Here is a 13,233-nt window from a genome sequence, read left to right on the forward strand (position 1 = left end):
CCTGTTTGCTGATGTTGTAAGTGATCACAGCTCTTTATTTAACAGATGCAAGAGCCAAACTGAGTCAGATCAAAGTTCTGTACCGGTTGTCAGCACTAGCCATAAGCAGACGGCCAGAGGAACCAGCAGGCCTTGATACCTTGCAGTCTTCCCCGTTCCTCGGTTCTGAGCGCAGTGTGCCTCTGCAGGTGGACTGCCTCAGTGGGCTGCTTCTGCAGGAGCTTGGCGAGACTCCTCTGGAGCCTGTGAGAGCTTTATCGCTCTTGCCTATGAGTGGTTCCACAGGATTAGCACTTTTGTGTGAAGAATGACTTCCTCTGGTTTGCATTTGCCTCTTAATTCTTGTGCTGGAAGAGAGTGTGAATAGGTGACTACCCACTGTCTTCATGTTTCTGACTTTACGGGCGTCTGTCGCTCGCCCCCGCTGCCCCACCTCTTCCATACTGACGGCTGCTGGTCTCCCTGACACGGCAGGGCTTACGTACCTTTGCTCATCCTTCTTCTCTCAATCTTTTCCAGCTCTCCTATGTCCCTTTTTGAGCTGAACAGATCAGAACTGAACAGCCCTAGTCGAGGCGCAGGCAAACTATTTTTACTTTGACATGTTCCCTTTTCCTTTCCTTGATACTTCTTAACATTTCATATGCCCTTTAACTGCTGCTGCTTTCATAACCCTCCTGATAAACCAGCTCAAAGCAGGCGTTTTTGTGTGTGAAGGCAGCGTTGTTTTTCCTACTTGGCTCACTTGAAATGGCAGATGCATCCAATAATAATACTGCTTGAAATCATTTGACATTTCTTTCCTCTTTTTTTTTATTCTCTTATCACTTTTACCGACACAGCAGAACTTCTGTCATCATCAAACTTTGTCACCTCACCACTCGATCTCTTTTCCAGGTTTTCTTTCCCATGTGTGATGGCACAGGTGTCCCAAGTGCTGCTGGGTGACCTCTGCACGGGAAAAGCTCATATACTCACCCTGTTTATTCCTACCTGCCGTCTACTTTTTCTGAAGTCTATTGCTTATTTGCAGACTTTGCTGTCTTAGCAACCAGAGCCTTGTTTTGTCCCCGTCCAAGGGGACCACGTGGTTTGAGCTCAGTGAGATTTAACAACTTGCCCTTGGCTTGCAGTGCTGGTGCTGCAACTTGGCTGATTCTTCAGCTGCTTTGTGAGTACAACACAGAAGGTCAAAAACGCTTCAGATGGTACAGAGATTCAAATTAATTGTTTAATTTCTTTGTTTCAGATTGGAAGTACAGTTCTGGCTTCGTCACTGCAGACATGATTAAAACCCACCTCCCTTCCCCCGGCAGCGAGACGCTCATTCTCATGTGTGGGCCACCACCCATGATCCAGTTGGCGTGCCAGCCCAGCCTGGACACACTTGGCTATCCCAAGAGCAGTACATTTGCTTACTAACACTGACGTCTCTGGACACCTTTGGTAAGCACGTGCTGCATTATTCCCACAGGAACAACCGGCAGCTAACTGTGCCGTATTTTTTTTATATTTGTTTTGTAACCACTTACTACAATTTTTGTGGTTTATAACTTCATAATTACTTGTGTTTTAATACTAAGAAGTTGAGAGATAATCTTGAATTGTGTGGAAGTAACTTAGCCTAACCTCTTAAGTTAGTATGAAATGCTAATTCTGAGGAAAAAAAATAGACGTAAAGGGAAAGGTAGGATAGAGATAAACCCGCTTGTCTGTAACACTGGTATGGGATTTAGGAGAGGGCTGCAACACTGGACGCGGATTATTTAACTGCACTCTGTAGGTAATTCGTTTAGTGAATTCAGGGGAAGGAGAGTATAAAGAACAGGGTTGCTTGGGTTTTTTTTTTTTTTTAAATGCTGTTTCACAGCCCTTTACCAGGCACTCAGAAAGAAGTCACACCATGTTATTAAAAAGGGAACAGAATTTGGGTAACATGCAAACTGCTCATTATTGGAACAGAAATTCTCATTAGTGTGAAATTTATTCCGGAGGATTACACAACGTCATGCTGTCTTCTAACAGCCGTAGCTAAACGGTCACTGCCACCTTGGGAAGTTCTGGGCTGCATAAAGGGACACAACTCTCCAGTGACATTACATCACTTCAGTGTCGTGCTCTCAGGGCAGTGCTTGCTCCGCGGTTTCAGAAATTTCCTTTGCTTACGGGAGAACAGGGCTTCTTCCTTCCTGTTGTCAGCTGGGCCCTAACGCCTCAGCTCGGCGTGTTCACACAGAGCGTTTGATTCTTAGTCTGCAGTGCCTGAAGTACTGCGTGCTCGCTTCCAGGAATTAGTTTGCACTACATTTGTTTTATGGTCTGACACACTCCTGAGGTAGAGGACATTTCTTTAGTAAAGGTATTCGTTAACATCTAAATATTTTTATTCATCTAAAGCAAAACAAAAGGAATCTACTAGTTAAAAATGGATATAGGGGGTTTGTATGTCATCAGCTACATTTGTGGCAATAATACAAAGACAGACATGCGATTCTGTCCCTGACGAGAGATCACCCGTTTGTGGTACAATCATTCCTATCAGCAAGAGGTAGAGAAACATTCAGGATTTATTTGTAACAGTCACAAAATAAGCATTTAAGTCTGTGTTACGCTAATTAGGATTTCTTACTCAGTGTCTCAAAAATCCAATACTTTTGTAGAGTGACTATTCACAGCCAAGTTAGCACACCGCCACATGGAGTTATAAATACATCATCAAAGACACGTGAAATCGGGTTTGAAGCTCCCAGTGGTATGAAGGCTGCCCTGCTGGAGCAGCTTAGCCTGGTCGCAGTGCTGTAATAAGTCTCCTGGCCAATTAACCTGACAAAGCATCTCGCGTGTGCATAGTATGTGATCTGGTCTCTAGTGCTGACGGCATTGTCAGATTGGCAACGGACTTGACTGGTACATTCAGTACCTTTTACTAAGCATTTTTAGTTTGCTGATGGGCAGATGGAATTCTCATTCCTTTGGATGTTCCATTATCGTTTCGCTGTTCGGTGACTGAAAAAACTGCCTTGGTTTTCTTATTTTGGACCACAAAATCGCGTGTTTAGTTTCTAAAATCCAACTATCGAGTGCAGAGTCTGTCAGGAGAGGCTCTTAGAGTGAGGTCTAGAATAGGTCACCTTTAGGAAGTGCTGGTGATGGCTTATGAAGAGCCCTTGCTGCATACCTGGGACAGTTCAAGAGACTTCTCCTTGATTTGGGAGGGTTGTGGCTGGGAGTGACCTGCCCTCAGGCCACAGTGATATGTGAACAGATCTGTTTTGTCGAGTGCCTTCAAGAAACGAGTATTTGTTTTATTATGGTACTTCTCCTTAGTTACACTGTACGCATTGCAGGGCAATGTTTGTCTCCTATTGCTACATGAAGTACTCTATGAAAAATCTACCTGTAGCTGGAATGGAGAGAACTGACAGCAGTTTTGTTTACAACATCTCCACTCCTCAGAGCTGTTGGCAGCCATATGTTCAATTAGGTGAAACTATGGGAAAAGAATAGGCTTATTACCATTCCTCTCTTCTGTGAAGCCAGTACTATGTTTTAGCCCAACCAGGTATGGGGCTCAGAAAACTGTCTGAACCCTTCTGACAGTTCAGAAGGCTTCTGAGCATCCTGACGCCTGCACACGTGCTAGTCAATGTCCAGAAAGAGCCCCTTCGATAGGTCCAGTTAAAGAACTGTCACTTAAAACCTAACACTGGATCATACTGGAAATTCTGTTGCACTTACCCTACGGAGTGCAGCAAACTCCATTCTTAAATTTTAATTTTACATTAATTAAATGTTGTGATTTCTCCTTGACAGCGAACATCGTACTGCACGTACAAAAAATCACATGATAAAAAAGCCTTACTTCAAAGGAAGCACCAGCTTTTGAGTCCATCAGTTTTCTGGTAGTCTCAAAGTTACACTTCCTGCTGTAGTTGTTCAGTATCTTTTTGAGTTAGGTAAAGATCTCTGAACCATCTTCTCATCCTCCTGATAAAAGCAAAGGCTTGATGGATACTACTGTGTTCCCATCTTCCCATTCTACACTGGACTTAGAGAAAAAGAGAGGGCAGGGCATGTGCTCATGAAAGGGATGAGTGATTAAAATCCTTTTATGGGAAACAAGTCTCTGGCAAGACTGCAGCAGTAGCTAGAGAGCCATTACCGCTGCGCTTACCAGCATCCATCTGAATTTCTAGGCTCTGGTTAGTCCACACGGTATAATAGTGTATTAATGATTCCTGCATTATGAGTTAATTATAAAATAAAAAATTACAAAAGATCTTTCACATAACAGTACCTAAACATACCATGTAAAAGACAGTGAAAAAAAGGGTAAACCAGTCTTGGCTTTCCAGCACCACTTCTCTCAACACACCACGTCACGTGGAAGATGGTGCGGAGGAACGTTACCTGTAGTGCCTTGCTACGCTGACAGCGTTAAATGCTATGTGCTAAGTCTCACTGGCAGAAAAGAGGTAAAGCTTTTCTGCGCCACAGCATCAAGGTTCTCCTGGCCCCCCCTCTGGACAGGCATGAGGTATTAATAGTGGTTTTGGTCACACTGAAACATCATCTCCAGTCTTCAAAGGCAGGCGTTAAAAATCTGCTGTCATTCAGCATTTCATCTTGGCTTAACATCGTCTGAAAGAAAACAAGACATGAACAAGCAAGCACGGTCAGTTAGAGGCCTGCAGTTAACAAAATCCAGCTGTAATGAGATCAGATTCACAACAGAGGGGGTTAGAACCTCATAAAATTAAAAGGAATTTCTTGAATGCAGCTTTAAATAAACTAGTATTTCCTTGAGAAAATCCTCACAGAGATTTTCTGAGGGTACTCAACTACATTATGTCCTTCGTCATTACACCTTTAGGTCAGCTGTAGCTACTATGGAGTCAGGAATTAATACTGATGATTTTTTTCCCCCACAGAGTTTTAGCTCATGTAAATATGCCAAGCCTGTACCTCCTTGATACTGTGAATATACAACCAGGCTATGAAAAGGTATCTTACAAGAGGGACCCACTTAACTACCACCAGCACTGATGGGCTTTACCGAATTCCAGCAGAATACATTTGTGACTTGAAAACAGAAGTGAAAGCGGTACGTACCGTAAGATGGCTTATGCCTTGAGAAAAAGCCCCTATTTGCATTACTGTTCCTTCTGAATGTTCCATCTGTAAAAGTATTCAGGAACTAGTTCAAGTCAGACAGTATGTGCAATTTTATTCACTCGACATGCATCTTTGGGAGCTGTCTGTGCCCGCACCAGTGAAGTTGTGCTAAGTTTAAAGCCCTGATTTCTGCACAGTAACAAAAATGCCTCCATGCTGTAAGGTATGTGAAAACACACTGAACGAGAGGAATCCTGATTAAGAAAGATGCATTCCATGAAACTCGAGCTGGAATTCACACAAGAAAAGAAAAAGCCTAACTGGCATTCCCAATGGAGAGCAGTATTTTCCAGATGGTCTAATGCTTACTCTATGCCTGGCAGTCTTCCCCGGGCAAGAAGAACGAGTCCTTAGCGATGCAGTCCTACCTACTCTTACGTAAAAAGGTTGTCAGTTCTCGGGCAGTGAGGTTTCCCGGCCTGACCACGTGCTCAGAAGTCGTGCGTAATGGACAGCCCAGGTGCCTAGAGCAGAATGCAGGGGTTTTGTAGTGCATAGTGTAAGCTCTTGGCTCACAGCTAATGCCCTCACTGCTGAACTACAGTCGTGATTTGGTACTGCCCCTGCTTAGGATCAGGACTTCATGTGACAAAGGTGCACGTTGAAGACAGACAACAGTTAGATAATGAACACAGATGAGATGTTAGATGCACTAGAACATGCAAATGAGAAAAATACTTTCACAGTCTTTTCAACTTTGTGACCATTCTCTCAAGAAGCTCTCTCATGGTCACTGGAGACAGGACAGTGACCGCCGGCTGCCTCTGCCCCTTGTGTGTTGCTAAGTTCACACAAGAATCCAGGAGCTCCATTTTTCAGGGTTTACATCCCTTTACACAACAGCAAAATTGAATAAAATTTGATGGTTTTTAGCCTTCATCATTGGTCTGTTTGGTGTCTAGACAGTTTCATTCACCATGTCAGTACTACATAACAAAAGTGAACTATTTAAGTATTGGTTTATTAGTAATCTTGTTCACTACTGATGCATTCTTTTCACATATACCATCTAAGCATAACTACTCCCTACTGTACATAAGGAAAGAAAAATTCAGTTGGATTCTTTGATTAATGGCTCTTAAAAATACACAATCCAGTTGTACTTTAATATATAACTCAGTAGCTTTGTACAAATTAGTCCAAATATATTTATTACATTAAAACCCACCCATAAAGATAATGAAAAAAGTAGTGTGCCGTATGGAGATTCTGAAAGCTAAAAGTACAAAAGTCTTGTGTTTACTGTAACCACCACCTTAATTGTCAAAATGCATCAACCCTCATAGTGTAAAGGTGTTACATTCCTGAAAAAGGGCTTGACAATGGAGGAGCCGATTGAAAACAATAAACCTGCCATTCTTAGTATAGATCTCTTCCCAGTGTCCACAGCCAGTACTTTCTCAGTGAGTTCATGCAGATGGAGCAAATACTTTGTTACATGTTTGGTTATTGGCAAGCTTTGGAATGCATGGAGAGATGAGATGAGAGCGGCATCAGTCTGTCTGTCCCACCTGATCCAGTTCCCGATCAGTGAAGGGACCAAGTCCTTTGAATCCACCGTAGTTTTTCTGAGTACCATTTGTAGCTGCTGGGGTTGTATCCATAGGACAAATGTAATCGGTTGATTCATCAAATTTCTTTTTTCTTAAGTTTCCAAAATGTGAAAATCCAAGTTTCTTTGGCTAAAACAAGACGACAAACAAATTTTAAATAATAAAAAGAGGGTTGTCCTCTAAACATTCAAAATCCTCTCCTTTTTGATTTAGTGCCACACTTTAGTTTTCCAAGTACACAGATTCTCAACTAGATAAATGTAGCTGTTTGTCTTCAAAGTGGGAGTTCCAGTTGATGATAAATGCATTTAGATTGGTTTTTTTTCTTCGAAGGAGCACTGAAGGGATTGTGTGCTTACTTCAGAAGCTGTTTTAAACAGATAGGAATTAAATGCTTGGGTATCTATAATTAAGGAAAATATAACACTCCTAGAACTGATCTCTTCCTGCCCCTGTCAGTCCCTTATTTTCTTTGTAAGACAGGGGAGAGGAAGCCTGCAATTCCGAAATCTCGCCTTTTGAAAGCAGTACCTACCCGAACTTTGGCAGTGGTGGTCAACGGTGCGTACGCTGCTGACTCCGTTATTTCTCGTCTTTCTTGTTGTGCCTCTGGTCCAATTAATATGTTAAAATTGGTTGTTAGGTGGCGTCGCAGTAGGGTCTTTTGAGGAGGAATATTCAGCAGCATTGCCAGTGTGTCACCGTTGAAGCGAGGTTCAAGAATCTATTAAAGACATAGCAGAATATTTATGGTCTATAAAGTTACATATTTGCAACAGTAAACAATTACGGTGCTTATTAGGAATTTCTCCTCCTCAATAAGCTGCCTAGGTGCATTAGTCCTTTTATAAATCACTTGTGATATGATACTCATTGGGCTTTGAATGAGAAATACATGAGTAGGCACTAAGAAACGCAGAGTGTGATTGGGCAAATACGTATTTATATTTAGCATCCATCTGTATTTGCTTAGATTGAACAAATTTTCAGAATTTTCAGCTCTATTCATAGTATAGCACAATTTTTTCTGTTTCATTTTTGCAAAACCTCTACAGCACTAGGATCACAGTATTTCAGAACTCTGACTTTAAGCTGCAAATAGTCACGAGTGTTCTGAATTAAAAAGGTGTCATTCCTGATTGCGGACAAGACTGCTGCAAGTTCAGGACCGTGGTTTGCTGTGGCTCAGAATTCCATTATAACCACCCCAAGAAACGCTCAGTGCTGCCTGATCAGCACAGTAATTTTCCCGTTGCAGAGGCTGGTTTTATGGACTGCTGGTAAACACTCAATGCATAGCTGAGCTTTGATTATAAAAAAATCTTTTAGTGGTTGCTTTATTTTAATTTTCCTTTGTAAAATTAAGATGCCTGGATCAGATAAAGAGGCTCCTCAGAAGGCGTGATAATGCTGTCATGTTGCAGATATGTTTCCTCCTGCCTGACAAACATCAGATAAATGATGTTTAATATTACAGTTTTCAGTATATATGATGTAGTAAAATATTAAAACAAATTCTTACAATCAAGCCACCGTGCACTCCGCTGCCTCGAAGGTTTGGTGCATATTCTGCCAGATCAACTGACCTGAGCCATTCCATCACTCTGTGATTGGACCACTGAACTACTTCGGAAGGCGAGACGTTACTCTGTTGAAGTAAGCAGAAAAGATGATGACACTATAGCCTGAATTGTTCCTGCAAGTTCACAGTGTGTATCCTGGTTCAGATAAAAACGTTGTCCTGCTCTTCCTCACAGAGCAGTTATTTTTCCCCGAACTGTTTCTGCTCAAGCCCTCTTTCAAACATCCTCTGACGAGATGGCAGGCATTGTCTAGTACAGACGAAACCCCGTATACCGCAACCAGTTTTATAACAGTAGAGATTACAGAAGCTAGGTGTAAAAAAGGGAGCGCTTTGAGAACAGTATTGCTGTCAGTCTTTCATACCAAGACAATAAGCTATGCTGACCAGGTAAGGCAAAAACCTTTGAGAGTTCAAAGCTGGGGCAGGCAAAGAAAAAACATTCCAATTAATCTCTTAGAAGCTGAACTAACTTCTTTAAGCAAATAATTTCTAAAGGGAACTTCATGAGATACGACTAATAAGTGTCTCAAGCACTTAGGGACTGAGCATCATCAGGATTTTTATCACCAGTGAGTGAGTACATGTCACATTCCAGAGCTAGAAAGCAGCACGACTGCTTTAGATGCAATTTCCTAGTAGCAGCGATTCTATTGTATCGATGTACTCTGCTCGTTTTCTGTCCCCTTTGGCTGGAATCAGGTAATTAGTGCCTCTTCAATTTATTTAAACGTTCTCCTACCTCCTCAAGTGGTCTCCTGCGTAGGCAGTGGGGGTTGAAACCGTTGACATGCAGCACGTGAATGGCACATTTAATACTCAGATGATGTAGCTGACTGGTGACTTTCAGAAAGAGGAGGTCGTTCTGTAAAGGAAAGCACCGTTTAGGTGGCACAGAATACATCCCAGAACAGGTACTTCCCCCAAGAACAAAGATTTTAAGCTTGCTATGCAGTTTTATCTAAACCACACTTACTGTGGTTTAGATAAAATAGAAGTTTATATTTTAAAGAGGGTTTTTTCGGGTGGGGGTTTGGGGGGTTTGTTGGTGGTGGTGAGTTTTTTGGGCATTGTTTTTAAACACTGTATGCACCACAGCAAAACCTGGCTAAAAAATAGAGAGCTTGTATCCTATTAAGTAAATTCAAGGTTTATGGATAGTTTTAAAATATTTGGACTGTTTTTCATGTAAGATCCTGTTGTGCGTAGGATTACTGCAGGTAGCAACACACGCCAAACCATGGAACAGGAGGGACCATGCTCCTCTTACAAAGGCTCCTTAAGCAGCGTAGACAAGGCTGATAACAGCTAAATTAGGCATTTTTTTCATAGCACAGTTAACAAAACCAAATAATTACTCAAACCCGGGTAGGGAAACTGTAGGAAAACGCAGTGGCTATGACCACAGTGCCCGGTTTGCTGCTAGTGTGGTTGGACCTGTACAGATCACTGAATTTGCTGCTCATCTTCTGTTTAGTCAATATTGTTGCTAACTTGGTGTGGACACACCACATTCAAGAAGCTGCATGTAAAGTAGGTGATCTTATCTTTAATCGTGGTGTGCTACATGGTTTTGAAAGAAAGACTTTGCAGAAGTTAGCTGTTACACAGCCTGTGACTTTATGTTCCTTACAAATAGTAATCACGCACTAGACAACACACGTGAGTTACTGCTGGCACTATTTCTGTCTTACAAAGAATTATTTTAACTGCTCACAGCCAAAGGGAAACTGTAAAACTCTTTGCTCATTCTGAAGTTAATTTTGGTTAAACTGAGGAAGAAGGACTGTAGCTTACCACAGTTAAGTACTGCAACATTCTCCCATCAACTCTGGATTCGTGAAACTGGTCTTTGTACTGAGGTAAACCGATATCGTCAAGCCATCCTGCAGGTACACGAACAATGGTGTACGCAAGTCCAGATCAGTGAGAATGAAATTCTTCTCCCCTCCTTGCCGCCTTCTGAAGGCACTCAGGTAGCTTCTCCTAGCTCTTCCCCTTTCAGAAGGACAGCCCCTTACAGAAGCCTAAAGCAATTCCCACCAACAGCTTTGTCCACAATACCCCTGCGATACTTTCCATACAGCGTGACTGCGTACGTCCCTTCTGCAGCACACCTAGCTCCTGCTAGACTGAGCCCTCTCTCCCGTTACTTCCCTGCAATCTGCATGACCACGTTCCCTTTGGAAGGTCGTACCATATAGCTGTATCCTTGGATGTCAGAACACCACAAAAATCCTCATTCTACTCTGCTGGAGCTTACTGCTCTTAAAAAGATGTTTACTAACTGCTCAAACAAGCACCTATCAGGCAGCCTGACACAGGGGTGGGAGAAATTCCTTTCCAAACAATTCCATGACAGTTCAAACACTTACGTGTCACCCAGATATGATCAAGTTGTGCAGACTTCTCATCTTGTTTTGCATTTATTGATTTAATGGCCAAAACTAATTTCTTCCTGTGCAGTGGATGCTTTATTCCCATTTCCTGCAATAGTAATGGTTAACAAATAGCTTGACTTGCCTCTTTGCATCTCATTAGGGATCTACTGAAATGGATACTACATAGTTCAGGAAGGTGGAACTGCCAGTTGTTTGAAGGGGCCTGGCTGTACAGAGTCAACGTGTACAATTGCTTGAGAGAAACAGTTACAGGTTATTACCTTTTCCATGTCCTGAGGTGTCGCAGTCAACAGCGTATGGCCTGAGGTCACCCACTGCCGTGCAAAAATGACGTACTGGCCAAGGCCAAAGTCCTCCAGCCAGTTACAAACTCTTTCAGTGCTCCACTGAGCAAACGGAGCATTGTAGTCACTGGAAAGTACAAGCAATGCTTCAAAACTCTAACAGGGAAGAATTATGTTTGTTATCAGAAAGCTCACCATGTGCCAGAGGCAGTGCCACGGCGCAGCTATTTGTGCACTTTGTATTACTGTGCATTAACAAAAGCCAAGAATTTCCTATTTTCTATTTGAAAAGAGGAAAAAGGGAATTGCTGAATCCCTTTGGGAGCAGATACTCCCACGGGCCATGATAAGTTTTCTTGTTCTTTAACAAGGTGAAATTTTTGACAGTCCAGAAAACAGCTAGTGCTGCAACCTGCAGCTGAAGGAGTGCAGGCAGGGGAGCTATGCGGGATACATTTTCTACCAGAGAAATTCTTTCCAGTGGTTGTGGCATTTCACACGTAATGAAGTACATCGGGAAGAACATATTTCACAAGGTTTGAGGAGGGTTTGGCTGTTCAGCACATTTAACAATGCCACAAATTATGCTGTGCAAGGTAGAGCAGGGACCAGTACCTTTTCTGGCCTTTGGTTTCCTTTGCTCTGGATAACCGAGGGCCAGCTGTTGCACGGAGTCCACCTCTTCGAAACTCTGCCAAACCCAGGTCGTCTGCAGGGAAGTTACCTGACTGAGTTCTTCTTATTCTTTCAAGACAAGAGTGCCATGATAGTACTATTAGCTTGCAAGAGGTAACATTTGTTTCATATAGTGACACTGAGAAGCTGCATTAATCTTCCTGTAAACCACAAACATCTAATTCAACTGGTAGCTGAAGAAGTTCCAGTCGAATGCTGTCTAGGCCTAACTGTGAGCAAAGAAAAAAGCTCTGCAGAGCAGCCAGAACCCTTCAAGCCAACCAGTAACGCACACTGGAGACCAGCTTTGCAAACGCCTGCTGTCCTGAAGCAGATAAACGAACACAGTAAAACACAGTCCCCTGCTTTTTGTTTCTTCTGTTTTCTCTCATTTGTTTATCTGATGCCTTCTCTAATGAGTAACTTACTCTCCTCTGAATTGTCGTAGCTGATGAAACTGTTGGCATTCTGAACGATCAGCGTTAAGATGACAGCAGCGTGTCTTACTCCGCCAGCAGGACGCTGTGAACGCTCACCCAGCTTGACACCCATGTGTACCCAGGGACACACCCATGGTCACAGAGATGCCTTCTGTCCTCTTCCTGAATTTTATTTTATTCTTATTGTAGATAGTGTAGTTTTTGACAAGAACCGGATTAAATCTAGGCTGAAATGCTTTGACATGGAACCAAAAAATAACCTTACTTTCCCCAGATTTTCTTGATCCCTTTTGGACTCTTTCTGTTTTCTGGAGACAATGGAGATTGTGGACCTGAATCTGTTCCCGAAGAAAGAGGTGACAGGTCATCCGAGACTGCTGTACCATCCATACTCTCGGTTTCCCCTGGGTTAACAACAGTAACACAGTCACATTTTATACTAACTACTAACAAAGTTGTTATCTGGAAGAATAATGTTTAAATGCAGAATATAAAAGTAGAGATATCTGTAAAATTGTTCTTGTATTAAAAATGCTCAAAAGGTGAAAAAAACATTAGCTGTACATTTGATACAAAGTAAAGTACTAAAACATTGGGTAAAATAATATGGTTGAGTCATTTGTATTTAAATAATTATTTTAATTGATTTAAGGTCTTCAGAGTGAAGACTTGCCTATTCTTAATATCGTAACTCCTCCATCAAAATCAGTTGCAATTTTTCTGTTGACTTTAGTGAAAACAGAGTGAAACCAGGAGTAAGTATCTTAAAAAGAAATCCCCTCCGAAAGCGATACAGCAAAAGCTGCTACTTCATTTCAGTAGTGCAGTGCTGGAATTCCACCTGGACGGCCCACTTGGTATTAGTATTTCATAAAGAAAGGAGGGAAAAAGGAAAGGAAAAAAGTGAGCAGCAAAAATCCTGTTAAAGTTGCATCTTGTTTGGATACAGTACCTAGCACTGGTGCACTGACACTCCTGATGCGATCTTCAGTCATCCCAAGAAGCAGAAAGCCAGATGAAGAAGCAAAGAAGATATAAAACACCAGCAAAATAAAGTTACAGAAGAGCAAAGTAGTAAGCTAAGCATTAAAAGCAGAAACAAAAAGAAAAGAAGCAGTTATG

The 13,233-nt window shown here is 42.1% G+C and overlaps 2 protein-coding genes across 2 annotated transcripts in view; one reads left to right on the forward strand and one right to left on the reverse strand.

Annotated features, from left to right (window-relative positions):
* LOC104501073 (NADH-cytochrome b5 reductase 2) overlaps nt 1–1,579 on the forward strand; it is a gene marked incomplete at its 5' end in the record, with an annotated part of 8,292 nt that extends 6,713 nt beyond the window's left edge. Inside the window, one exon of the mRNA XM_010144817.1 lies at nt 1,250–1,579. Coding sequence (XP_010143119.1) covers nt 1,250–1,422 — 173 coding nt within the window. The remainder of the gene's footprint in view (nt 1–1,249) is intronic.
* Nucleotides 1,580–4,569: 2,990 nt separating this feature from the next.
* Nucleotides 4,570–13,106, reverse strand: PPFIBP2 (PTPRF interacting protein, binding protein 2 (liprin beta 2)). The gene is made up of 12 exons (XM_010144818.1): nt 13,064–13,106; nt 12,377–12,515; nt 11,612–11,740; nt 10,973–11,123; nt 10,686–10,797; nt 10,108–10,196; nt 9,053–9,175; nt 8,251–8,376; nt 7,264–7,452; nt 6,687–6,857; nt 5,113–5,178; nt 4,570–4,641 (listed from the first exon to the last, which is right to left on the reverse strand). Exons 1-12 carry the CDS (start codon nt 13,104–13,106, stop codon nt 4,570–4,572), a joined length of 1,410 nt encoding a protein of 469 aa, XP_010143120.1.
* Nucleotides 13,107–13,233: the final 127 nt, after the last annotated feature.

The sequence above is a fragment of the Buceros rhinoceros genome, unplaced genomic scaffold (assembly GCF_000710305.1).
Source record: "Buceros rhinoceros silvestris isolate BGI_N320 unplaced genomic scaffold, ASM71030v1 scaffold44591, whole genome shotgun sequence".
Lineage (NCBI taxonomy): Eukaryota > Metazoa > Chordata > Aves > Bucerotiformes > Bucerotidae > Buceros > Buceros rhinoceros.

Coding starts and splice junctions, on each gene's coding strand:
- PPFIBP2 (XM_010144818.1), bottom strand. CDS start 13,106: ATGACTGAAGATCGCATCAGGAGTGTCAGTGCACCAGTGCTAG. Junction 9,176..10,107: donor TGTTGCAGTACTTAACTGTG/GTAAGCTACAGT, acceptor TTTCCTTTACAG/AACGACCTCCTCTTTCTGAA. Junction 5,179..6,686: donor CTGATCGGGAACTGGATCAG/GTGGGACAGACA, acceptor ATACTTTTACAG/ATGGAACATTCAGAAGGAAC.